Source organism: Biomphalaria glabrata, chromosome 8 (assembly GCF_947242115.1).
Source record: "Biomphalaria glabrata chromosome 8, xgBioGlab47.1, whole genome shotgun sequence".
NCBI classification, from domain to species: domain Eukaryota; kingdom Metazoa; phylum Mollusca; class Gastropoda; family Planorbidae; genus Biomphalaria; species Biomphalaria glabrata.
Window position 1 is genome coordinate 3,758,137 of NC_074718.1, and position 26,460 is coordinate 3,784,596.

The window sequence follows — 26,460 nt, forward strand, 5'->3', positions numbered from 1 at the left end:
CTAAAATTGATACTTAATTTTTTCATGACTCATTTGTGATTTGAATTATAGAAAATATTGATCTAGATCTAGGTTCTCTTTACATTTAGTTTCTTCTTTCTAGATTATTAAAGTTGGCATTCCTAAGATCAATGTTTTTAAAGAAACGTCTAAAATGGAGGAACCAACGCAGTTGCTACAATTTTTAATGTGTTTATTTCTTTTTAACTGGAATTCGTTTGGGTCTGCTACCGAACTTGATGATTATAGTGATAGACCAGAATTTAAAATAGAAGGAAAGGTTTTTGTAGCATCAAAAGATAAAGAGTGGACGTACAATTCCAGAGTTGTAGTTGATGGGGGTGAATATTTGGGTTTTGTCAGGTAATTGAAACAGTCGATATTATTAATCTTAATGACACAGTGAAGTGACAGTACTGTCTACTGAGTATAACTTACTGACTTAGTCTTAGTTAGTCTTAGACTAGATATAGATTATAGATCTAGACTCTAGTTCTATATTACATAGTGTATATTGAATAGATCATCTACTAATCAGTCTAATCTACTCTAGTCTCTACAGTCACTAACAGTCAGACAGTACACTGACTGAGTGACTGACTTACTACACTCACTACAGACTACAGTGAAAAAATTTTCTTTGAAAAATCAATTTTTCGTTAGTACATCATTAAAATACTTTGAAAGAATTTTCCAATGGTGTATAAATTATGACTTTAAGTTGAACAGCTAGAAAGTTGATTTTTTTTCTTGCGTTTTGACCTAGCATTGGTTGACATGGAGCATGTAAGATGAGAGCGTCTCGCTCGCTCAGCCAGCGAGACACACCCCCCGCTCAAAAAGTTAAAAAATTGGAATTGAATTTCGTAGAGGATAAATCTACTTTATAAATCTATTTAATAAGAAATTTAATTGTAGACCTAGTAGTAAGTAAATTTCTAGCTCACAAATGTGATTTCATTTACATTTATGAACTCCACTTGTTTAGAATATAAATATTGATTAAATAAACAAATTATCGGGTCTAGAGCTACAAGAAATGTCAGAGGAGTGTGGACAAAATGGCGGCTTTATGATGGCAGAAAATAACAACATATCTAAAAGTGGGATCAAATTGGCTTTAAAATTATAAATAAAATAGATTAAAACATTAAAACTCTTCTAAAACTATCAAGAAACATGCATAATTGTTATATCTACTAGCCTATGCATGATTTTATTCATTGGAAAGTTTAGTTTTCATAAAAATCCATAGGGAGCAGTGCAAATTTATGTTGTCATTATAATCGATAACAATTGAAGAAAGCAATGTATTGTGATAAAACTTGGCAGAAATATGGCCAGATATATAATTGATTACGGGGAAAAAAATCAACTTCTTACGACTTACCTGAAATGAGTATCAGTAAAAATGAAAATACATATATACCTTCAAGTTAAAAAAAAGTAAGAAAATACACATTTTTTTTAAAGTCCACATGAAAAAAAAAAATGTTCCTCAATATAAAATGTATCCATATTCACCCATTATTTCTAAGTCTAGTGACAGTCACTAGTTAATGTAGTAATGCAAAATTTTAATGCTACTAAATTAATTGACAAATATTTAATTTCTTTGTTTTCTCCAGGACTGATGGTTCATTTGTTGTCCATGGCGTCCCATCAGGCTCGTACATTGTTGAAGTGATCAATCCTAACTATCTCTTTGAAGCAATTAGGGTAGATATCACCTCCAAAGGAAAGATAAGAGCTCGACGAGTAAATTTTTTACAGCCCAGCAATGTAAAAACTGTAAACTATCCTCTAGAGTTCAGGGAACGTGGTCAGCCGAATTACTTTCAAAAGAGAGAGCAGTGGCGGTTAACAGATTTCTTATTTAATCCAATGGTAAGATGAGCCATTTGTCGAGCTTTGCTCTGTACCAATTAATGTGTAAATCATGACTCCAACATATATTACAAAGATTGTTTTTGTTAGTTTTTTTTTAAGAAAAAAAAATTTTAACAGCTATGATAACACCAGCTTGTTAAGTTCTAAAGATCAACTAGGATTTGACCTATGTATTATATTATACATTGCACCATCCCTTAGGCAAGGTCAAGGGCTCACTGGATTTTTATGCTATTTTTAAACTTCATTCCTTGAAAACCATGCTTGCTATATAAAAGATTACTTTTAATAGTATTTAAAGGTATCTGTAGTAGTTTCTAGTCTCTAAAGATTATCTTTTCTCTTCGCAACTTCTCACTTCTCATGTGACTTCTTCTTCTATCCAGCTTTATGCTGCTGACTGCCAGGAAAAACTAGTGTGCTGTTCTCTTCAGTTGTTCAGCACTGCCATACAGGGTGTTGGTTATGTAGGGCTGTTGTGGTAGAAGGGTCTGCTTAAGGTGGATTAGGTAGTGGCATTCTAAGAAGAAATGGTTTAAGGTTTCATAAGGGTGGTCGCAGTGTTTACAAAGGGGGAGTTGTGTGGGATTTATTTTGTTAAGATGGTAATTTAACCGAGATTGTAGATTACTCTTTGCGGGGGAGGAATTCTCATGTGACTAAAAGTAAAGAGGCCAATGCTAGATTCAAATTCACGGTCAGGGATTAGGCTTTTGTAATGACCAGATGCTGCCTTGTTTTTAGCCTTTTTCCTACATCTGGAGTTTACACCTTCTGCTTTCCCTCTATGTGGTTTTATCCATTGCTTGTTTTCCCTAATGTTGGAGTTGATTCTAGTAAAGGCCATCAACATTTCATATATTAATGCTCCCTCAGACAAAGATGTAGATTTTAATGTTTTTAGATCAAGTAAATATTAACTCTGCCATCATTTATGTATATCAATCTATATCTGCCATCATTTATGTATATTAATCTATATCTGCCATCATTTATGTATATTAATCTATATCTGCCATCTTTTATGTATATTAATCTATATCTGCCATCTTTTATGTATATTAATCTATATCTGCCATCTTTTATGTATATTAATCTATATCAAGAATGCCCAAATTTGCAGATATGACAAAGCTAAGTGATAGATCTATGTATTAGAAAGAAAAAAAAAGGGGAATCACTAATTTTTGTTTTAATAGAGTTGAAAAATAATGTATAGATATTTGAACTAATGTTGGCATGTAATCATAACATATAATTTGATTGGCAGGTATTAACAATGATTGTGCCTCTGCTTTTAATAATGGTGCTACCTAAGTTAATGAATGCTGCAGATCCAGACACACAGAAGGTAAATTTAGATGTCTTCTTTTCTTTAATTTTACTTTATTCTAAGTAAATCCTAGATTAGAGTTTAACAGATTGATGTTGACATTATGTTGAGTAAATCCTAGATTAGAGTTTAACAGTAAGATTGGGATTGAAACTTTTTGGAAATGTAAATTATTTCCTTATTTCTGTCAGGATTATCATCTCCTTTTCGCTAATTTTGTTAACTTTAATTAATTTCTAATTACCTTTCTGCTTAAAAAACTAGCGCTGATGGTGTGGTAAAGCGCTTGGCTTCTGAACCGGGAGTCCCGGGTTCAAATCCTGGGATTTTTTATTTTAGGATCTTTGCGCACGGGCCACCCAACTCTAATGGGTACCTGACAGAAGTTGAGGAAAAGTAAAGGCGGTTGGTCGTTGTGCTGGCCACATGACACCCTCATTAACCGCGGGCCATAGAAACAGATGACTTTTACATCGTCTGCCCCATAGATTGCAAGTTCTGAAAGGGGGAACTTTAAAAAAATTAGCAATTTTTATCATGTTAAACAAGGAGAGTTTCTGTGGTGGACATGGCGTATATGATGAGAATCACAGCAAATATGTAAATGATTTGGCTTTTATTCTGTATCTCTTATATTATCAGCTAGGTTTTTAAAAGGAGACCAATAAATGTATACATGCCAACCTTAACAATCATCATCTGAGATTGTCTTTTTTTTTTCCTTTTGCAGGAAATGCAGAATCAAATGAATGCCTTAAATAAAGGTCCTAGTCTTCCTGATGCTTCAGAGTTAATGTCCTCTTGGTTTTCTGGGGGCTCCTCAAAGAAGGCTGTGAAACCAAAAGCATCAGCGTCTAGCAAGCGGAAATAACAGTTTGAATGGGAACGCTGTATTGTGTGAAAGCATGCATGTAATAGGTGGACATGAATGGATGTCTGTTAACTTAACTTGTATGGAGTGTATTGGATGTTTGGTTTTGTTCTGACTAGTGTGATACATTCTCTCCTAGTACTTTTCAATCTTTCTGTTCTCATTTATGTAATCGGGTTATTTTTTTTTTTAGTGTTTTAATCACTCTGTTTTTTATTTTTAATCTTTGCCTTTCTTGAGTGTATTTTTTAGATAAGAGTAATTATGTCCATGTAAAATACTGTCTCTTTACACATGATGAAGATTTTGTCTGCTTTTCTTTTACTGATATAAAAAAACATTTATAATTTGAGCGAGTTCTCTACAAAATATTTTTACAATGTAATTTTTTAAGATTATCCCTTTAGTATTAGTCGTAATTCTAAAATACCATTACAGTCAGAAGTCTGTTGATTTTGTTTCTTTTGAAGATTTTTTTTTTATTGGGAGTCAAATCCTAAAATTTAATATCACTTTGTATTATTTATATTAGTTCTTTTTATTGACTTTAAGATTAACATTATTCACATTGTGTACACAACAAATTGAATTAGTTTTATCTAATAACTCCCTTGGTATGAAACCTATTGTGATAACAATATTTCATGTGTCTGTCATTTCCAAATAGAACTTAAAAAAAAAAAACCTGATTGGCCTGACACATTCCTGCAGATATTTTATGGTATTATTAATGCAGTTCCAAAAAACTTTCCAATGACTTGACTTTGTGTCCTGGCTTCATGCTACATTGACCTATGAGCGATGGTGAAACTATTCCATTAATTTTCTATAAATCAGTTTGAGCACTTTGTACACACATTGTTTGTTTACAACATAATTCAATATTTCATACACACTTTGTGTACATTCTTGAACACGTTTGTGTTTGGTATAGTTTCCTGTGGGCAGACCTTTTTACATAGTAGAAATAAATCCAACATTTATTTTCCTGTTGTACTTTCATGTGTCTAGTGTCACTAATAATTTAGGTGAATTAAAAGAGAAACTTGTTTCTTTGGCCAAAACATGATGATATTGTGACCAGCACAGCTATAATTGGCCAACAGGTATCTGCTAAAGCTAGATGGACTCATAGATAAAGGGTTTGTTTAGAAATCTCCAAGTCTCTCTAGATTAGGGGATACAAATTCAGTTTGTAACTGGTGATACTTTCACACTGTATGTTGTTCTACAAAGTCAAATAAATAAATACATTGAGAACATTTTTTTTTTTTTGATTTATTGAATGAACAAAGAAATGACAAAAATCTCATCCAACTGATATCAGACATACACTGAAACAACAAAATATAACAATTTATCAAATTTAAAGTAACCTGTTACATATTTTTAACATTAATAGTCAAATGTTCAAAATGGCTCAAACTCTCACTAGTTTAGTGCTTTGCAATGCCTGTCCTGGCATTGAATTATTAAGGCTCACTCGAAATAGAATCTTTAGATGTATGTTATTTGAACCATAGCTTTTTTTATTTGACAGGAAAATAGTTTCAAAACAATATGGACAATGATAAAAAAAACAACTTTGACCAGTACAGGGTCTCAATAAAAAAAAATGAACTAATAGGCCTGCACATGAATTATTCCCAAGTAAATAGAAGAGAAACATTAATTCTATTAGCTCTTCTTTGTAAAGAAAAACAACCATAACCATATCATTATGAACTTTGAACTGATCAACATTCTGACATACTTTGAAACAAATATCAACTATTAAATGATTCCAGGTCAAGTTTGTCTGAAGAGCCCTGATATTTCCATTTGGTTTTATTTTGTTGCAACATAGTCAAAGTATAAATCTAGAACCAGATATTAAAATTAGCATATCTACAAACAAGTCTACACAATGCCATCAAAGTCAATAGACCTTCATTTTTTTAATGCTTATGTCTGTACATTTTATTCTGGTCTTCTACTTGAAAAAAATATAGAATGCAGTTTAACTCATTAATTGTTTCAAATTTAAACAAATGGGAAATAATCTGACCTCAGTAACAAGCAAAGGGTTCTGCTACATTCTCCAAAAATGGGAAGAGTCCCATAAAGAAAAAGCTTGTAAAAATACTGTATACAAGAATTACAGAAACACAGATTTAAACTTAACAGAGACTTTTCAAAATTATTGGAAAACAAAACATTTTGTCATTTTTTATTAACATAAAAATAATAATAAAATTTAATGAAATCATTTTCAGTATTACTTGTATTAAATATAAATAAAAATCAATTTTTTAAAAGTTTGTCTTGTCAAGCTTAAGATGATGTTGTCATTTTTGGTAAGTTATTGAGCTCTCACTGTTAAATTGATTGTTTGATCATTTGGTTCAGCCATGTATTCAGTAATTGTTAAAGTTCTTATCACAGTCAAATAATAAATCAGTTGAATTCATGCTATAAATACTCAACTACAAAAAAAGGTCTATTTTTTTACCCACACAAAAATTTCTTCCCAAAAAACTGAACTTTCTTGTCAAAATTGAGAGACTTGATTGGAGTGTTGATTTCATAAAATGGATTCAATGCAAACTGTAAATAAATAAAAAAAAAAAAGGATCATTTTAAAAATACTGGTAATTGAAAAAAAATTAAAGTATCTTGAGATTGATTTGCGAACGAAGTAGATTTCACATTTCACTGGCCTAAAACTAAGAGAGAACTGTGTTGCCAACACAGAAGATTGTTCCAGGCCACACAGGGTTTGTACTGAAAACCAGTTCATCACATGCCAACGGTCAGTCAGCCTATGCATGCTTATTTATTGAAAGAGTACTTTTAGAGAAGAGTCCATTGTTATTCAGTAAAACTTATGAAGTCAATCTCTTTTCAACATTATAGAAATATGAATACCAAATATATTTGGTAGATTTTATTATACAATTTGCTTTGGAATTCTGACCAACCTTACATTCTTAATTTTGTGTGCGTTGCCAACTTAAGTTACATATATAATATCGTACTTACATTTGCCATTTCACTAAATTGTAAATTTAGAAGGTTTACATTGACAGTTCTTTGTACTCACTTAGCTAAATCTAGATCTCTCAATATTTCTATTTGTCAAGTACAGTTTTAAAAAAAAATGGTGTAACAGGAACAAGCTATGTGAAAGGAATCCCGTTTGTTTCATTTTTCTCAAGTTCTTATTCATTCTTGTGTTTACATATTTGCAAGTTTTCTTCCTTTTGGTCAGAAAGTGTATGCCGCATTACGTTAAGCTTGTACGCATTATGAAAGGTATCAACAAACGCCACTCACAGAGTCTACTTCCACAAATTATATTGTATGGTGTTCTCATAGAGGAGAGCTTCAGGTTGTCCACTCGTAAGAGACACTGATGAAAGACACTCTTCGAGATCAACACCCACAGTTGGAAGAAAATGCACAGGAAAGGCCTAAGGGGGACAATCATAAAGGGTCCTGGATCACAGATGGTGAACACACCAGAAGTAGGGAAAAGGCTGAAATTGCATGTGATTACAAAAGCCTAACCTGTGACCATGAATGTCAAACAAGGATTGACTTCTTTAAGTCACATGAGGTTTGCAAAGGGAAAAGATGATCTCTCAAAATGTAAAATGCCCCAGTATGCATCAGTCAACTTTAGCAGTCACTGAATGATTATTTTCAAAAAATATCATTTATTGAAGGTAAAAAAACAAAAGTAAACTTACTAAATTAAAATTTAGTTTAACTACCCCCCTCCCTTTAAAAAAATAAAATAAGTAAAAAAACTAAACAAAATACCTTGACATATGTTTCATAAACTTCGTTAAAGAAATTTTTGATACCCTCCTCATTTTTCACATCATGAAGCATCAAAAATCTCATCCCTGGGCAAAGTTGGTTAAGGATAATTTTTTTTGTCTAACAAGAAAGAAACTTAACTCGTTTCACCTACTTGTTCTACACATACTGATGGAATCTGTTTTTTTTTCCCCATTTATCATGCAGTACCTGTTAGTTATGATTAAATTTGCTATAACTTTTTTCCATCATGCTCTGGCTATAATTCAAAAAACAGAAAAGGAAAAGTGGTTTGAGTGCTGAGACAATTCCCAAAAAGCCTGTGGAGTCTGGGAGCACATGGGGCACCCTGACCGCACTTCCCCGTGATGGAGGCTGTCCAGGCCTGAGCAAGCTATTATAGCACAGTGCAGGACAGGCCATTGTCCTGTTGGCTCATTTCTCACGGCTATGGCCAAACTTCGATTCACGGTGCTCCGCTGCAGGGAGGAAGAGGAAACCGTGCCTCATATTCTATTTGACTGCCCCAGACTTGCTGATCTCCGTCTCGACAGGTCTGGGAAACCAAAAATTCTCGACCTGTATGGCGACATTTATGCACTAGGCAAGACAGCAGGGTTTCAGTCCAGGGATTTTGCAAGAGAGGATTTGAGCCTCTCAAGCCCTCACTCAAATGGAGTTTGATGATGATGATAACTTTGTTTGTTTGCTTTCAGAAAATGTTATAATTTGGTAAAGAATTAAAGGAAAGTGCACGACTTTTTTTTTATATACTGGTAATAAAATTAACTTTCACGAAAAAAAAAAAGTAAAGTAACCCTTTCATACCTTGCAATCTATGGGGGAGATGATATAAAGCTCATCTGTTAATGTGGCCTGCTGCTTATGAGGGTGTCATGTGGCTAACACAATGACCAATCACTTAGCTAATGTCAGGTACCCATTAGAGTTAAATGGACTCAGGGACACCCTAAAAATCTTCACAAGGATTCAAATCTGAATTCGATATTTGATTATGAACATTACAAATGAAAAATTTTCAACTGTAGACAAGTCACTCAGATCTAGACTAGGGAAATATTTTATGATCCAAAATTTAATAATATTTTTTTCCAATGATATTTATACATATTTTCACAGAACACATAAAACTGAAATCTTGAGATAATTGTCCCACTTAATAACTTCAGAAAAATCATGCGTAAAAAAAAAAGCTGAAAATTTAAGCAGCTTGTTTTTAATACATTTTACTTGGTAAAACATGCTCAACCAAAAAGGAGACTTTAAAGATTAAATTTAAAGTAATTAGAAACATTCTGAGTGGAAATAAAACAAGACAAGTTTTTAAGCAAAAACTATGTTTGTAAAATGTTTGTTTGTTTTAAAATGTTTTACATGTTTCGGATGTTCCTTCAGAGTTGAAGATAATCTACTTCCTAGTAGCTCAGGACGATGGGAATGGCAGTGGGCAGAGTATAATACAACTAAACAATAGTCCAACGCACATACCGCAAGACCTGGCAGCGAAGCCGTGACAGAGAAGGCTGCTTCAAATTGACTATGGGAGGCCAGAGAGAAAGAACTATAAGAAAAAGAATGCATGCATAAAATAGTAAAAGAAACGAATCAAAGGATACGTCCAGCAGTGACAAAAGCCGACACAAACCACTCGTTAAATTTGTCGACTATCTTAAGATACATATTGTTGGTAGACCACATCTGCTCATCAACCAGATCAAGAGCTGCATGTGCAATGAACTGATTCAGATGTCGATGGTCATCTTTCTGCAGGGCAAAACAACAAGAACTTTATTTTCATACATGTCTACGATCATATTTCTTTATAACCAGTGTCAACAAAATCTTTTACCTATTTAAAAAAAACAACTAATAAGCAACTTTATGGAAAACAAAAAAACAGCATACATATTTTATTGAAAAAACCAAAGAGTATGCTTTTAACTTCAAAAGTGATGGGCAGATGGATGGAAGGACAAACAAGACCACAAAAACTAAGGCTTTTTCCCTTTTGGGGAACACAAAAAATTTAATTGAAATGAGTACCTATGTAATTCTACAATAACATGAATGAATTTTTTAAAATATTAATATAGATTGTAGAAGTTAAAAAGTGAACCTTTTCGCTGGGTTTGTTAGGGGGAGAGAATTCCACTTCATAGACTGGGTTATCATGGTGTCCTACCACAACAAAGTAGTAATTGCCAGCCATCTTGTGAAACTATTTTTAGACCTGCAGATGGACGAAGATGAAAGTAGACAACTACATTTATTCAGAATATATTGGGGAAAAAAAGAAAACCCTATTATTATAAGACTTGTTAATTATATTACACCAGGTAACAATTCAATCGCTATAAAGGCAGATTTATAGTTGGTAAAAAAATTTGGAATTCAGAACCCTTATAATAGTGAAGTTCAAACTATAACCTACACAGCTAATTCTAGCATTGTTAAAATAAGCTAACTTCATATTACTTCAATTATTAGTAACAAATACTGAATTGTCCCCCTTTAGTTTCTGGAAGAAGATTTTAAAGAATTTCAGTTGTCTTAGCTTTTATGCCTACGCCAGACTTAGACTTTGTAAAATCTAATAATCCAATACACTTGTTCATAAGGAAGTAATTGTTGTTAATTTGATATGAAATTTAGGGATTTTAGGGATGTTAAATATTGCAATTCTCAATTCAGTTTGGTTAAGGTAGGTCAGTTCATTCAGTTTGCAGTTTTAAATTTTAGGGTTGATTCAGTTGTAAGTAAGATTCTTCTTCTTCATTCTCATTGTTATGTTGGAGCGTTCAGATGACTAGACTAATATATTGGATGAACTACACAGTGGTTTCTAAACCAGGGAGCTCTCCATATAGTTTTCTTTCTATTGGGGTGTTTTGGAACCAGTGTCTCATACGGGCCTCTTGGTAAAGAGAGCAGTTTTGGAGGACGTGGTCGGCATTCTCAGGTGATATTCCACATGGGCAGATTTCACTGGTTCCAATTTTGAGCTTCCAGTATATGTGTTGTCGGATTCTGTTGTGTCCTGTCCTGAGTCGAAGATTCAAGTTTGGTCTAGTTTAGTGTTTTTTTTTCCCCATCTCTACTTTCTACAACAATAGCGTACATTTAGTCATGTGCCAATCTAGTTGAACTGCATGTTAGAGAGAGGCGGTGACCAGGCGCGCTCTGTTAGTAGGGGCCTTCGATGGGAAGTTTTACCACTAAGCCTAAGCTAATGCTAATAAAAATATTGATAAAATAATTATAATAGTATTTATAATGATCTAGATCTACTCTATTCCAAGTCTTGATCTCTAATTATATAAATAATAAGTAGATCTAGACTCTAGACTGAATCTAGATCTAGATCTCAATTAAAATTAACACAATCCTGATAATGAACTAACAAAGTTTACAAGTAAAAGGGATTCAAGTATGAAGTAAAGTAACAAACTCATTTAGATTATTATTTTAAGCGTAAATCTTTAGTTTAGCCTAGTTTAGGCTTAGGTGATTATCAAAAACCTTATCATATATTTGATATACTAGACTAGAGCTTTAAAAAAAAAAAAAGCTTGCAATGAAATGCAGTGGACTTGCAGTCAATCAAAATAATCAAAATAAAATCAAATGCAGTGATATTTTTTTTTTTAGTGATTTAGTGATATAGTATTATAATTATATAGAATATAGATCTCACATCTAGACTCTAGAGTCACAATTCACAATAGTTATTGATTAGCTAGTATTTGAGTATTTGGATATCTAGATCTAGAATCTAACAAATCTAAGTCTAAGTAGATCTAGATTCAAGATTATTCTTAATTCTACTAGATGAGTAGTAGTTGTATACTATTATCTATATTTTCTAGATCTAATAAATTAAATCTAATAGAAGACATAGATGATAGAGTCTAGTGCCATAAGTGGCATAAGTCACAAGTTAATCTAGATCTATATCTAGATCTAATTTTTATTTGTCTATTCTATATGTCTAAGTGACTAAGTGACACTAAGTCGACTAAGTAGTCTAAGTCTAAACTCTAAAGTCATGTCAAGCATGATAAAAGACAAGTCTTAATTTAGTGTCTTAGTCTAAAGTCAGGAAAGTCAGTAAAGAGTCTAAAGTCAGGAAAGTCAGTAAAGACACTAGACAGTCAGTAAAGTAGACTGAGTAGTAAAGTAAACCCGAATTAATTTCAAAATGTGTCAAGTCAAGTCAGTGTCACATAATCTAGCACCATTTATTTTAAGATCTAGATACCTCGATTGAACAGTTTTGGCAAACTTTATTTAAAATCTAGATCTATATATTATATACTAGATCTATATAGATTATATAGATCTACATAGATTCATAGATCTAGAATCTAGATATCTCAAACATTTCAGTTTAGAAAACAAATGTAATGTTTATTAAGATATAATCAATTGAGCAACCTGTATTTATCAATACCCAAAGGATAAACGTCTAAATACCAGCCACATTATTTTACAGTCAAGTACTTCAATAAGCCGAACAGATCAAGACAACGTTGGGTCTGCATCCAAGCCTGCTGCTGTGGACCTTAAAGACCTCTGCCTATCTGTCGGTGCTCACGAGAGAAATGTGAAGCTCGACAACTGCATCCAGAAGTTTAGCATTAACTGTACGTGCGGCACATCACACAGGGAATGTGGATGCCAAGTAAACCATCAACAAAGCATGTGTTCTTCTGCCATCACCATCGACATTGGTATAGACGAATGTCAATCAATCCAGGCTAAATCTGAGCTGTCAAGAGGAAGACATCTTCCACTTGAACTCAAAGAGACTTATCTCCTGGATGTGAGACTGTTAGCTGAGGATGACTTTGTTTGCAACGTGGCTGCATGTGAACCTGCAGCTCCCATGAGAGACGTCTGTCGGGAAGGTCTGCTGAGACAGCGTGTCCAATCAACGGCTGTGCTGAAGAAAACAGTGCTCGACACTATCTCGTTGTGTGTCAAACGGCCACGCCATGGTCTGAACTGGCGGAAAAGAAAGCGGCACCAGAGGAAAAAAGTACGGATGACTTCGTGGGGAACACGCTCCCTGCCGCCTGTGGCTCCCATCGATCGACCTCCACATGAACTGTCAAACCTCTACTGCACTGTTTCTTTTCGGGACGAAAAGTGCTAAGAAGGGGGCAATGTTATAACCCAGCCATGCACACCACCATCCAAGATAGTGCCGAAGGTGCGCACTATTAGTGACTAGAAGAATTTTTACTTTAAAGGGAAGAGAGAGCGATTTCCGACCAGGTCTAGAACCGAGATGAAGATGCTGTGCGTGGCATATAACACAATGCAGGATTCTTGATAACAAATTACGCACAATACAACCTATAATTCGGCAACAGAGACCTACTCGAAGGAAGAGAAATCATCTTGAGGGGTTGGGGGCAGCAACGTATTGAAAAACACAATGTAGCGACACTGCGCCCCTAAAATTTACTAAAGATAAAGCAGAAGAAGGCAATACAATCTTTTAATAAGATTGAATATGTAGACGAGTTGAAGTTATGTTGATTTCATTCAGCGCGATAAAAAACTAACTGAAAAATTCTTTCCAAAAATAAGAAAGAAACGGAACGAAAGAAATGAAAAGAAAGGAAAGGAAAGAAAAAGAGAAACATCATTATTATATTAGAAACGAACGCGTATTCATTCTCTGGCACTGACAACTTGACAAGGTCGAGTTTTGCTAAAAAGAAACACAATTCATTGTAGCCCCTTCATCAGTGTCCACTGAGGAATTTTCTGGTGATGTGGCAGGTCTGTAGCAGTAACCAGTCTATGACAGGTATTGTTGCCTTGATTATTGCTTTGAAGGTCTCTGTGAGGTCAGTTGTCTCCTCGCTTGATATAACAATGGGGTAGGGCCGACATCATTATTTTGGATAAGTTCCATAAACGTCTCCATGTCCAAGCCTAAGTTCCCCTATTTTCGTTGTTTTTCCATTTCAGTTTCTTTTAAATTATTAGACAGTGGCCACATGACACCCTCGTTAACCATGGGCCACAGAAACAGATGACAGATTAACATCATTTGCCATATAGATCGCAAAGTGTGGAAGGGGAACTTTACTTTTACTTTAGTCGTATATTACGACACTCGAATCCGGAAAGTTTGAATTAGATCTTAACTATCTCAGGATCTCACAGATATTATTCCCAAGTGGTCTAGTGGTTAGGATTTCGCGCTCTCACCGCGGAGGCCGGGGTTCGATTCCCCGCTTGGGAAGTTGTTTTTTTTATTTTACGCTCGCCCGGAACTCTCCTGGGCATACTGCAGGAGGCTAGGTCTAGGGCAGTGTTTCCCAAAACTTTAAACCTTTTATAATATTTGTAGGTCTAGGGCAGTGTTTCTCAAAGTTTTGACCTTTTATAATATTTGTAATGCTGAGTACCCCTGGTCCAGCCACCATTACACTTTAATTTATTAACAGAACATACTAAATGGGTATTTAAAAAATCAGCATAGTTAATATAGGTGCAACGTGTATCCCTAGGAGTACGCGAACATGCCACTCTGGGAAACACTGGTCTAGAGTCTAGGGAGTCAAGGATGTAATGTAAATTCTGAAGGAACATCCGAAACATGTAAAAAAAAAAAAAAAAACCAAGAGCAAAAAGACCCAATTAAAAACGAGGTTAAGTTTCAATTTTGGGAAAAAAAACTAAGAGAAATTCAGATTTGTAAATAGCGATTCTATTCGGACCGGCCTCTATTAATGTCACGCCAAGAACAGCTGCTTTGTACCAAATAGCCTTTACTTGCCTTGCTTAACTCTTGTTCTGAAGAATAACTCACATTGTCTAGGAGAAAACGATAATTCTCTGACCCGATTCTAATGTTGACCTTTACACTTTTTCTCTGTCTTACCAATTCGAACTATGGCTACAAAGCGATTTCATTGTGTTTTTACAAAGCTGATATCAAACTCGCTCTGTCTGTCTGCCTGTCTGTCTGTCTGCCCCAAAGTTTGTACACGTATTTCTCCGACACCCAATCTCGAATCAAGCTGAAAATTTTCACAACTATTCCTTTTGACAACACAATAATCATTTAAAAAAAACAAAACAAAAAAAAAACAACCAATTAGTTAATTGACTATTGGTAATATATTACTTTGGTATCCCCAAAAAGGGAAAGAAATAGTACTTGACTGTACCGGTAGTATAAGCTGAATTAATCCCCTTTATATTAGGCTGCCGTCCCAGGCTTAGTGAACACAAACATAAAATTGAAACAATAGATAACTCTACAATCTTCCACGTTCATAGACTCTTCGCTAGCAGAGTGGTTACCGCGTTGGCTCAAGAAGTATGAGAAGGCTTTAGCCCACAAGTTCGAATTAAGGTCGTTCCCTTTTTTAAAAATACATTTAAAAAGTGATCACCCAGATCTTTCTTCCTCCACCTCTTTCCAACTGGTCCAGACAAGTGATAGATCATAGAGTATTGAGAACGCTAAAACATAACATTGCGCTAAACAAAAACAATCGGTAAAAATAATATATCTAATTGCACAGATTTATTACTTTTAGTATAGACTCTAGAGTTTTTGAGTTTAGGCACATCGGCACAATTTAGGCCATGTCGTGCCTATTACAAATTTAATTACATGAATGATCCAAACTAATTGATATTGTTTTATTATTATTATTATGTTAGAAATGAACGAGTAGTCATTCTCTGGCGCTGGCAGGGTCGAGTTTCGCTAAAGAGAAACAAAATTCATCGTAGTCCCTATAACAGTTTCCACTGAGGAATTTTCTGGTGATGTGGCAGGTCTGCAGCAGTACCGCCCTCTGACAGGCAACGAAGATGTTCCTAGGAATGTTAAGGGCCTTGAAGGTGTCTGTGAGGTCAGTTGTTATTATCCCCTCGGTTGATATAACAATGGGGTATATTGTTAATTTGGACAATTTCCATAGACGCTTATTATTATTATTATGTTAGAAATGAACGAGTAGTCATTCTCTGGCGCTGCCAGGGTCGAGTTTCGCTAAAGAGAAACAAAATTCATCGTAGTCCCTTTAACAGTTTCCACTGAGGAATTTTCTGGTGATGTGGCAGGTCTGCAGCAGTACCGCCTTCTGACAGGCAACGAAGATGTTCCTAGGAATGTTAAGGGCCTTGAAGGTGTCTGTGAGGTCAGTTGTTATTATCCCTTCGGTTGATATAACAATGGGGTATATTGTTATTTTGGACAATTTCCATAGACGCTTAATCTCCAAGCCTAGGTTCCCATATTTTCTTTGTTTTTCTATCTCAGTTTTTCTTAAATTATGAGACAGTGGTACGGCGATATCGATAATGGTAGCGGTTTTTTCTTTTTTATCGATGAACAGCAGATCCGGGCGATTGAAATCTACCGTTTTGTCGGTCAGAATAGGCCTATCCCAGTACAGCAGATGTTCAGTAGACTCGAGAACCTCTTGCGGAGAGTATTTATAATAAGGGGGAGTGTCCTTACCGATCAATTTGTACGTCAAAGCCAGGTGTTGGTGTATTAACTTATTATTATTATGTTAGAAATGAACGAGTAGTCATTCTCTGGCGCTGCCAGGGTCGAGTTTCGCTAAAGAGAAACAAAATTCATCGTAGTCCCTTTAACAGTTTCCACTGAGGAATTTTCTGGTGATGTGGCAGGTCTGCAGCAGTACCGCCCTCTGACAGGCAACGAAGATTTTCCTAGGAATGTTAAGGGCCTTGAAGGTGTCTGTGAGGTCAGTTGTTATTATCCCCTCGGTTGATATAACAATGGGGTATATTGTTATTTTGGACAATTTCCATAGACGCTTAATCTCCAAGCCTAGGTTCCCATATTTTCTTTGTTTTTCTATCTCAGTTTTTCTTAGATTATGAGACAGTGGTACGGCGATATCGATAATGGTAGCGGTTTTTTCTTTTTTATCGATGAACAGCAGATCCGGGCGATTGAAATCTACCGTTTTGTCGGTCAGAATAGGCCTGTCCCAGTACAGCAGATGATCAGTAGACTCGAGAACCTCTTGCGGAGAGTATTTATAATAAGGGGGAGTGTCCTTATCGATCAATTTGTACGTCAAAGCCAGGTGTTGGTGTATTAACTTTGCAACTTGGTTATGGCGACCTAGGTAGGCTGATTCTGATAGGGCTGGACATCCTGCCATAATGTGTTCAATCGACTCGCCCACATTTCCACATTTTCGGCATTTGTCGACAACATTGAGTTTCAGGATATGCTTCTCGTAATTTTTTGTCCTGATTACTCTGTCCTGTATTGCTGTAACAAAGCCTTCTGTTTCAGGGTAGAGATGACCTGCTTTGAGCCATGTTAAGGAAGCAGCCTTGTCGATGTTGTCCCCATGTAATGAAGCCGGAAATTTTCCGTGGAGTGTTTTTTCTTCCCATTGGCGAATCTCATGCCCTACGTCGTCCAAACCGACATTGACATCAGCATTGTGTAGGTTCAGAGGGGTTGCATCGGAGTCGTATTTCCGTAGGAAGGAAACTAATTTATTGCTGGAGGCGAGCAGTTTTGATCGTATTTTTAAAACTTGCATCTTACACAATTTGAAGATGTTCTGCAATCCACGACCCCCATCCTTCCTGGGCAGGTATAACCTTATGGTGGAGGACTTGGGGTGTAGACATCGAAACTTGGTTAGTAATTTTCTAGTGAGTCTGTCAATGTCATGTAGGTCGGTGTCAGTCCATTTGATCACACCGAACGTGTAAAGGAGCACAGGGACGGCCCAGCTGTTAATTGCAGTGATGAGATTACTGCCAGACAGTTTGGTGTTGAGGATTTTATTAACTCTTTGCCTATATTTGCCAAGAAAGTCCTCTTTTAATTTCTTATGGTTTATCTTGGCATTCTGGTTTATTCCAAGATATTTATAAATAGAGGCGGAGTTCAATTCCTCGATGCCTTCAAATTCAATGTTGGTGTTCGTTGCCTTGCCCTTTTTAATGCTTATGATGCCACACTTATCCAGGCCAAAAGACATACAGATATCGTCACTAAAGCATTTTACCGTTTTGATTAAGGTGTGTAATTTTTGCTCGGTTTCTGCATATAGCTTTAGATCATCCATGTATAATAAGTGGGACACACATTTTGTACATTTAGTGTCAACCCTAAAACCGTTTGTAGAGTCTTGGAGTAATGTAGATAGAGGATTAATCGCTAGGCAGAACCAGAGTGGAGATAGTGAGTCACCCTGGTATATACCTCTTCTTATGTGCACAGAACCTAGTTTATCACGATTTAGGTGCAGGTTTATCTTCCAATTATCCATACAGACTTTCAATAGTTGTTTTATTCTTGGGTTGATTCTATGGATGTCCAGGGTTTTTAATAGCCAATCATGCGGAACTGAATCGAAAGCTTTTTTGTAGTCGATGTAACACATGTGTAAATTTCTCTTTCTTCTATTAGCTTGATGCAATATAATACCATCTATAGTTAGCTGTACTTTACAGCTATTATTATTATTATTATTATTATTATTATTATTTGTTCTACTTTGCTAGTTCTTTTCTCAAGAAAATTAAGTTCCCTCCTTTTACCTATGATAGAGCCATGGAGTAGGCCTATAGGTGAATAATCGTCCCGGTAGTCACGTAGATCCACTGAGGCGTTAACAATACACACACATACTTTTGTTTTTGTTCCATTCGACACAGATCATCTTTCATCCTGTATTTGTAATAGCGGGAATACGTTATCTGACAATGTATTCGTTTTATTCTAAAATATACTTTACTTTGTTGGCACGTCAGCCTGAGCTGTGTACATATGGTTCAGCAATTTAGTTTTTATTTACAATTTGAAATACAAAGAACAGGAAACGAAATGTAAGTACAGGTTTTTTTTTTGTTTTTTTTTCATATAAAGTAAAATTATTGAAATAAATAATTTGATCTATAGCAAAAGATACAACAAGCCAATTAATTGTCGTGTCCGCACTGTCAAACTTTGTTATTGCGTTTAGTGCAGATTGTTGTTATTGTTTGAAAGCTTTCCTAATTATAAACTATTTCTACAAAACAGCGCAAAGGTAATTATTTTAATAAGATAATTGTTCAATTATTAATTTAACCCTTTGTTGGTTAAAACTGTGACGCACTAGACTTATTTATTTATTATATTATATATATATATATTAATTTTTATTATCCATATGGAAATTTTGTCTTACAATTTGTGCATTATACCAAACAAAACAGCCCTCTCTATAGATACGAGCAGAACCGTATATCTACAACAAGATCACAATGTCCTCATACAAAAGAAAAACTGAAACCAAAGAGAAAGAATTTGAAGAAATCAAGACAGAAAATGTAAGTTGTCGTTCTATAGCTGTAAAAAAAAATTAAAAAAAAAACGTATAAATCTGTTTCGATTTTTAAAAAATATAATTTATAGTTCATCAACTCTATGTGCTGCCTGATTAAGTGCGGTATGCACTCTAACCTGTCGTCTCGGTGGTATGACGTTCGAGCCCTGTCCGCCGCTACAACCCCATCCTCATACGGAAGGTTGACACTAGTATAGAATAATCTTCATCTATGAAAGGTCATTTGAGACTTGTACAACTGTAACGAGGGGATGGTGTGGTCAAGACAGGGTCGTGAAAACTTTATAGTTTGTCTTCATCGGAACAATGTTCCATCATTTAAACACCATTGTAATGCCGGAGAATTTAATTTAAATCTTTTTTTTTTCATGTGTTTATGCACTTTATAAAATCATTAACAAATAATAATAATAAAAATAATAAAGAAAACAAGAGAAATATATTTCCATAAAAGATTAAAATGGAAGTGTGTCTTTTCTAAGGGAATGAACTGTGGAATGAACTTTTGCAAACCTTTTCCGTTTGTAGCTCAATATGTCTAGCTCAGGGGTTCTCAACCTGTGGATCGCGACCCCCTTGGAAGTCGATTGCCCATTTGCCAGGGGTCGCCTAAGACCATCGAAAATATGGATTGTTATTGCCTACTCTTCTATTGCTGTATGTGTGCATAGAGGGGGGGGGGGTTGTAAAAAGGGGTCGCCGTGTTAAAAAGGTTGAGAACCGCTGGTCTAGCTAATGACATACAGGTTCAGCTTTTTGACATTGTTTTACTTTATCCTGAAAATCTCCACTAGAGACGTCATAGTCTTTCACTAGTTTTAATCTTATATTTCATTAAAAAATGTGATCATTACATTGTCATTTTAATCATAATCTTTAAATTTCATGAATAAAAAAACCTATTTAATCCCGGTTTAAAAATAAAAATTATCTCCACTAAAAATGCTAGAACTCTAAATCAATTTTTTAAAAAAAATCCTTGAAATATATTTGATGACGATTTTTTTTTAAATTTATAATATAAAATTGATGTTGTGTGATAAGTTAAATAAAATCCACAACGCAATTTAATTAAAATATAGTTACATTTTTCGTTAAGTATTAAAATGAAATATATGTACATAAAAACGGTAGAAAATATTTTTTATTAAGTATATTGTATTCGTTTTCCAGGACAAAACATACTTTTTACTAAATAATGGAAACATAACCAAAGGTAGGCCTATTATTTGTATAAATCATATTTCGTTGGATTAGCTGTAAAACTAATGAACAGATCTAATCTTGTTTCTAATGTCTAGATCAAAGTCTATGATTTTTTGTGTTCATAAAATTTAGATTATATATATATTGTTATGTATTTCTGAATCTTCTGGCTAGATGTATTAGTTGGCGTTGGCACACAAATAAAAACACAGCAAAGAACTTGACAACTAAACTTTCAGTTTCATATAACTTTAATGACTATTAACTCTAACAATTCGTTAATGTAACATGTAGCGTAGAAGACTGTACAATATCTGTCAGTTTACAGTTAGCTATACTTCGTTGCAATTCATCTCTTCACTTCGTTGCAATTCATCTCTTCTCAACTTGCATCGAGCATTCCACAGAACAGACCAACGACACACTTCCCAGTGTCGCTCCAGGTCTCCCTAAGCTGAACCAAGTCGTATTCAAGTCTACCGAATCAGAGCCGTACACGTCTTACATCGACTGTATCGACTGTAACGGCTCAAGTCCACTGTAGTACGCTGTATAGACTTTAACGACAGTAGTCCACTCCAGTTAACTCTACCCTAGTTAACTTGCATCGAATCGTACACATCTCTCTTCTACTGTCTCGCACAGTAGACAACAGTACCGACGACTCACTCACTTTAACATTAACTCTCTGGCTTATATAGAGTCCCTAATCGCTTGTCCAAAGTTGCACAAACACGGCTAGTATCCTCTGGAATAACACGTGAGGGAACGTCACATCCTGTCGTTGTTCATACATGTCGATTCCTGAGAACACCTGCTGCAGTGTCATCTCGCCGAGGTCACACGTAGTGACCTCTAACTGTCACTGTTCATTTGTAACAATATATTATATATCTGTGGCATCTTACGTCTCGAGAGTCGATCTTTTCCCTTTGCAACTTCTTGTGTGACTAAATCCTTGATACACAGCTGCGGTTGTGGGTTGGGCATATGCAATCACCAGGGGCCGTTGCATTTTGACCTTTCTTTCTGCTTCTGTTCTGTATGGCATCTGCAATCCATGACCCTTCCTTTATGCTCTCTCTCCATGTGGATCTATCCAGTCACAATCCAGTTCTACTTTTTCCCAGCTGCTAGTGTCGATTTTGAAGAGCTTCATCTATCTATCTATCTATCTATCTATCTATCTATCTATCTATCTATCTATCTATCTATCTATCTATCTATCTATCTATCTATCTATCTATCTATCCATCCATCCATCCATCCATCCATCCATCCATCCATCCATCCATCCATCCATCCATCCATCCATCCATCCATCCATCCATCTATCCATCTATCTATCTATCTATCTATCTATCTATCTATCTATCTATCTATCTATCTATCTATCTATCTATCTATCTATCTATCGTTTTTTGAGTAATTACATTCATTGGTGCCCTTTTTAATTCATCTATCTATCTATCTATCTATCTATCTATCTATCTATCTATCTATCTATCTATCTATCTATCTATCTATCTATCTATCTATCTATCTATCTATCTATCTATCTATCTATCTATCTATCTATCTATCTATCTATCCATCCATCCATCCATCCATCCATCCATCCATCCATCCATCTATCTATCTATCTATGTATCTATGTATCTATGTATCTATCTATCCATCTATCGTTTTTTGAGTAATTACATTCATTGGTGCCCTTTTTAATTAAAAATATTTTTAATATTTTTAATAATTTTAAGGAAAAAAAATTATAGAAATTACTTTAAAATTATAAAAGTCTTTAAAAGCATTAATTAAAAATTATGTGTCAAATATTTCTGATTGTTCATATGATCACTTTGACATGTTCAGACTTAATGATTATGATAAATATTTAGGTTACGATTTAGTTTGAAATAATTTCATCTACATTTTAAGGAGAATGATTTTTTTTCATTTTTGAAAAAGATAAAGTATTTGTCATTGTTATTCCACAATGTCACCAATGATAACTCAGAAAATTATTCATAAAATGTCCTTTTAGAAAGTTTGAATGTAACCAGTGCCCAGCGGAGTGATGATTCTAATGATAGTGAAGAAATTGCTCAGTGGAACTATGATTCTGATGACAATGAATCCGTTGCGCAGTGGAATGACGATTCTGATGATACTGAATCCCTTGCCCAGTGGAATGATTCAGATGATAGTGAAGCCAACGAAGAACGTGGTGTCAAGTCAGATGCTACTAAACGTCCATTAATTGGTAACTATTGAGTTTATTTCTTAGTGTATAAAATGTTGAGATCGACACTTGAGTTAGACTTGATCTATTAATAGATATCTCTTGATTGTATCAATCCGGTACTTTTTTTCCCAAACATTTCATCAACTCAAGTTTATTTCCCTGTTCTCCAGGTGATCATGAAACTCAAGAGTCAGAAGGTGGAGAAGTTAATCTACACAAACATCGCGATGATTGTAAGAAGAATCCAGGTCATATGCAGTTTATACCTGTTGATACATTCACTTTGAATGATTTACCCAAAGAATATCAAGACAATGATTTGTATGAATTCCTCAAAGTTATAGCTGATCTGACAGTTAGAATAAATGTTGAAATAACAAGCCCAGATAGACCAGAGTTTTGGCCAGAGACAACCCAACCATATCCATTTTATAAAACAAGTAAGCCAGAAAACTTGAGGACAGGAAGTGGAATTGTAAGGCATGTAACCAAGTTTCAAGATGGAGTGAGGCAAGATGGATATATCGGACCTACTGTCTACAAAAAGTGTTGGTGTAAAAAATGTGAAGGTTCAGACTCAGCCAGCAGCGTGTGGTGGGAAATTGATGTGAACACAGCCACACATGTGGTTTTTGATGACATAGAGGCCAGCCACACGATCTTGAGATTGTTTTTTGATAGAGAAAACTGTGACAAGGTCGTTGTGGATACTGTCAGTGTTCAATATTTTAACATTGAGTATGACATGTGTGGGTTGAAATGTGTGACATGCGACGAGAATTTAGGAAAGAAACTGATAGAAATGTGGAAAGATTATGAAATTATTCATGGGAAAGTCTTTAACAAATACAAAAGCGCTAGCGTAGAGAATACAAGCCAGGGTGTGGAGTTTAAGTTAAACTTTATAGTGTCCCATCCTCATGGATGTTCTAAACAGGTCAGTGTTGGTGAATGGAAGGACAGACTAGAGGTGGGTGAAGATAGGGCGAAGTTTACTTATACAACTTGTACATGTCCAGGAAGTAGTGGAGCACATGTCATCTGTCTGGGGTATAATGATGACTGGTTGTCCGATCTTGTCCACAGTGGGACTTTAGATTCTAAAATAAATTACAGTGGAGTTGGTTTGTTCTGAAAGTCATGAAACAATACAATATTTAATTTCCACTGGATTCGATTTTTGTATATTATTTTGTATATTATTATTTATTCTTTGTACCCAGAAACAGTGTCAAAAAGGAAAAAAAATCTTGCCTTTAAACAATTGGTGAAAGTTCTCTGCATTTCCTTGTCAAAGTTTTGCAAATTTTCCCGCTTTTAACGTGTTGCTTTGGATTCGGTTAACTGCGTTTATAACGTATTGATGTTAATCAGGGGCGGACTGGCTACATGGGCATTCGGGCAAATGTCCGGTGGGCTGGTACCCAATTGGCCGGTTGGTCCACCGAAAGAGCCGCATTAATGCCAGTAAAATGTTTTAAGATTTTATTATACTCTCTATCAAAGCGACACTTAGAGCGTCGTGATTTAAAAAAAAAACTTTTACTCTTTAAAGTCTAGTACTAATCTAAAGCATTGTCGTAAATCCCCTATATCCGTATATAGTGCTTCTTTATACACACTAAACGATAAACAAGAAACTTAGGGCTCATATTTCTCATAAAGATCGACGTTAGTGTGAATATATTCGGATGAGTCTAAAAAGAGACCAACAACAACGTTCCCATTCCTATAGATGACATGACCAGTCGCATACGAATTTTTATTGGCTTGATGGAGTTGTCACATGATCTAGAATTGTCTACGAAGTCCTTCATAAATTACAATTATTATCTTGAACAATTTAGCAATGCGTGAATTGGAATAAAAATGCAGAAGAATAGAAAAAAAAAAGAAGCAGCAGAGAATAAGTAAGATAAAAGCAACTATTGCAGGAGTACTATGCAAAAAAAAAAAAACTAAAAAAAAAAAAAAATGAAGTAAAATTATTGTTGTTTTTTTTCTTGCAAATACCACAGATTCACCAACGTTATAGTGACAGCATTTATGAATGAACAGGCACAACGCAATAAGAAGACAAAGATATGGACTTAGGTCGAAATACATAGAGAGTTTGCTCAAATATGAAATAATCTTGTCAGTATTAGTTTTACTGATCGTACGGATATTAATTAGTGTCAAACAAGTGGACTTAATGTTCTGTTGTGCGTGTAGCCAACACTAAAATACAGACAATCACACTTAGTTATTGAGAAAGCAGTATTTGACCTTGTGAGTAAAGTAACATTCCCCTTTCAGACATTGCGATCTATAGGGCAGATGATGTTTGACCAATATTAATAATCCAGCACAACAACCAACCGCCTTTACTTTCCTCAACTAAAGTCAGGTACCCTTTAGAGTTGGGTGGATTCAGGGGCGCCCTAAAAATCCCGAAATTCAAAATATAATGTACAATTTGTTATCCGAACTGCCGTTAGGAGCATATACTTCAGATTTTTCGATTTGTTAAAATTATTGTTACGAATCTCTCTATCCAGGCTCTCTGCAAACTGCACCATACACCACCAACTTAAAGAACTTGACAACTCAGGGCTCCAAAGTAACGTAACACTTTAATAGTTGAATAAATAACAGCCAATACTGTACAATTGGCTACACGCACACTGTACAAATATCTCTCCGATAACACCGTACCGCCGTATCAACTCTTGCACTGGCCTCTCCGTCTCGTTCCGGGCTTGCACTGGGTTCAACAGTTCAGGACTGACTTCACACACTAGGCTCGTTGTGTCGGACTCGATCGCAGACCAAGATCAAGACGCCGTTCGTCTCAACTGTACTTGACAGTACTCCGCACTGAACCGTCGTAATGCTCCGTACAGAACCACACCGCTGAACTGTGCTGTAGTCGACCGGACTGTAGTGAACCGGGCTCTGAACCCCTGCCGTGAACCGTCTTGACTGCGACACCTCCGCTCTTTATATAGGGTCCCTACTGAACTCTGTTCACGACGTCGATCCTTCCCGAACCATCATGTTGACACTCGTCTCGGCCGACCCTGGCAACTCGTCACGGTTGACCGCTCGTCTAGCGCTGGCCTGGGGCGATTTGCGTCGGCTGACTACACTCACACCACTATCCCCATCTGTGCCACCACCAGGTTTATGACATTATTATTTCTATAAAATCTGCTTTTCTATTTGTATAAATAAAATATTAAAATTAATAATGGTTTAAAATAAAAATGTATTTCATTTCAGCATCTAAATTTTATCAAAATAATTTTTGTTCTTTTTTTTGTAAAATTAATTTTTATAAAGATTAATTTTTTTTTAAATTTTAGTAACATTAAGCCATTCGAACTATTCATTGTTAAAAAAAAGACATTATCATCAAACAAAATGCAAAATTTTCTTATTAAAAGACCTATTTTACCTCTTTGTCGCAGTACTACAAAAATTTAAAACAAACGAAAGGTCATTCCTTCAGATGTATATAACTGTTGGAAAGGATGTCATCTATTTTTAATTTATAAAAGTATTACTAAATTTAGAATTTTTAAGGTCAAATATAGTGTAAGAATTACACGTGCTCTTTCTTTTTACTAAAAATGTTTTCATTCAGATATAGTTCAACATTTAATAGCAATATTCACAAAATAATGAATTAAAAAATTGTAGATTTATCTTTCGGAAAGAAATTTAATTCACAGTACGTATA

At 35.1% G+C, this 26,460-nt stretch overlaps 3 protein-coding genes and 1 non-coding gene across 10 annotated transcripts; 3 read left to right on the forward strand and 1 right to left on the reverse strand.

Moving 5' to 3' along the window:
* The first annotated feature begins 112 nt into the window (after positions 1-112).
* On the forward strand, positions 113-5,358 carry LOC106054717 (ER membrane protein complex subunit 7-like). Its single transcript, XM_013210711.2, has 4 exons — positions 113-363; positions 1,629-1,887; positions 3,161-3,241; positions 3,954-5,358. Exons 1-4 carry the CDS (start codon positions 155-157, stop codon positions 4,092-4,094), a joined length of 690 nt encoding a protein of 229 aa, XP_013066165.2. The 5' UTR covers positions 113-154; the 3' UTR covers positions 4,095-5,358.
* Positions 4,320-18,634, reverse strand: LOC106054718 (trafficking protein particle complex subunit 2-like). Of its 5 annotated transcripts, none has more exons than XM_056039746.1 (5): positions 18,498-18,634; positions 10,036-10,149; positions 9,536-9,683; positions 7,899-7,984; positions 4,320-6,680 (listed from the first exon to the last, which is right to left on the reverse strand). In XM_056039746.1, exons 2-5 carry the CDS (start codon positions 10,126-10,128, stop codon positions 6,582-6,584), a joined length of 426 nt encoding a protein of 141 aa, XP_055895721.1. In that variant the 5' UTR covers positions 10,129-10,149; positions 18,498-18,634; the 3' UTR covers positions 4,320-6,581. The 5 variants fall into 5 exon arrangements, with proteins under 5 accessions (XP_055895721.1, XP_013066168.1, XP_013066167.1 ...); XM_013210714.2 differs by lacking the exon at positions 18,498-18,634 and adding an exon at positions 12,393-12,617; XM_013210713.2 differs by lacking the exon at positions 18,498-18,634 and adding an exon at positions 12,354-12,617.
* Positions 13,590-24,632, forward strand: LOC106054716 (uncharacterized). Of its 3 annotated transcripts, none has more exons than XM_056039745.1 (5): positions 13,590-13,737; positions 19,158-19,271; positions 20,462-20,504; positions 22,536-22,754; positions 22,907-24,632. In XM_056039745.1, exons 2-5 carry the CDS (start codon positions 19,206-19,208, stop codon positions 23,869-23,871), a joined length of 1,293 nt encoding a protein of 430 aa, XP_055895720.1. In that variant the 5' UTR covers positions 13,590-13,737; positions 19,158-19,205; the 3' UTR covers positions 23,872-24,632. The 3 variants fall into 3 exon arrangements, with proteins under 3 accessions (XP_055895720.1, XP_013066164.2, XP_055895719.1); XM_013210710.2 differs by lacking the exon at positions 13,590-13,737 and adding an exon at positions 18,651-18,785; XM_056039744.1 differs by lacking the exon at positions 13,590-13,737 and adding an exon at positions 18,848-18,988.
* Positions 14,107-14,178, forward strand: Trnae-cuc (transfer RNA glutamic acid (anticodon CUC)). The gene has a single exon. It is a non-coding gene; the product is annotated as a tRNA-Glu (tRNA).
* Positions 24,633-26,460: the final 1,828 nt, after the last annotated feature.

Excerpts from the sequence above, each read along its gene's own strand:
- LOC106054718 (XM_056039746.1), bottom strand. The coding sequence starts at position 10,128 with ATGGCTGGCAATTACTACTTTGTTGTGGTAGGACACCATGATAACCCA. Across the intron at positions 9,684-10,035 it reads CTAACAAACCCAGCGAAAAG|AAAGATGACCATCGACATCT; the intron begins GTTCACTTTTTA and ends TTTGCCCTGCAG. Across the intron at positions 6,681-7,898 it reads TTTATGAAACATATGTCAAG|TTTGCATTGAATCCATTTTA; the intron begins GTATTTTGTTTA and ends ATTTATTTACAG.
- LOC106054717 (XM_013210711.2), top strand. The coding sequence starts at position 155 with ATGGAGGAACCAACGCAGTTGCTACAATTTTTAATGTGTTTATTTCTT. Across the intron at positions 1,888-3,160 it reads ATTTCTTATTTAATCCAATG|GTATTAACAATGATTGTGCC; the intron begins GTAAGATGAGCC and ends TTTGATTGGCAG. Across the intron at positions 3,242-3,953 it reads CAGATCCAGACACACAGAAG|GAAATGCAGAATCAAATGAA; the intron begins GTAAATTTAGAT and ends TTCCTTTTGCAG.
- LOC106054716 (XM_056039745.1), top strand. The coding sequence starts at position 19,206 with ATGTCCTCATACAAAAGAAAAACTGAAACCAAAGAGAAAGAATTTGAA. Across the intron at positions 19,272-20,461 it reads AAGAAATCAAGACAGAAAAT|GACAAAACATACTTTTTACT; the intron begins GTAAGTTGTCGT and ends TTCGTTTTCCAG. Across the intron at positions 20,505-22,535 it reads TAATGGAAACATAACCAAAG|AAAGTTTGAATGTAACCAGT; the intron begins GTAGGCCTATTA and ends ATGTCCTTTTAG.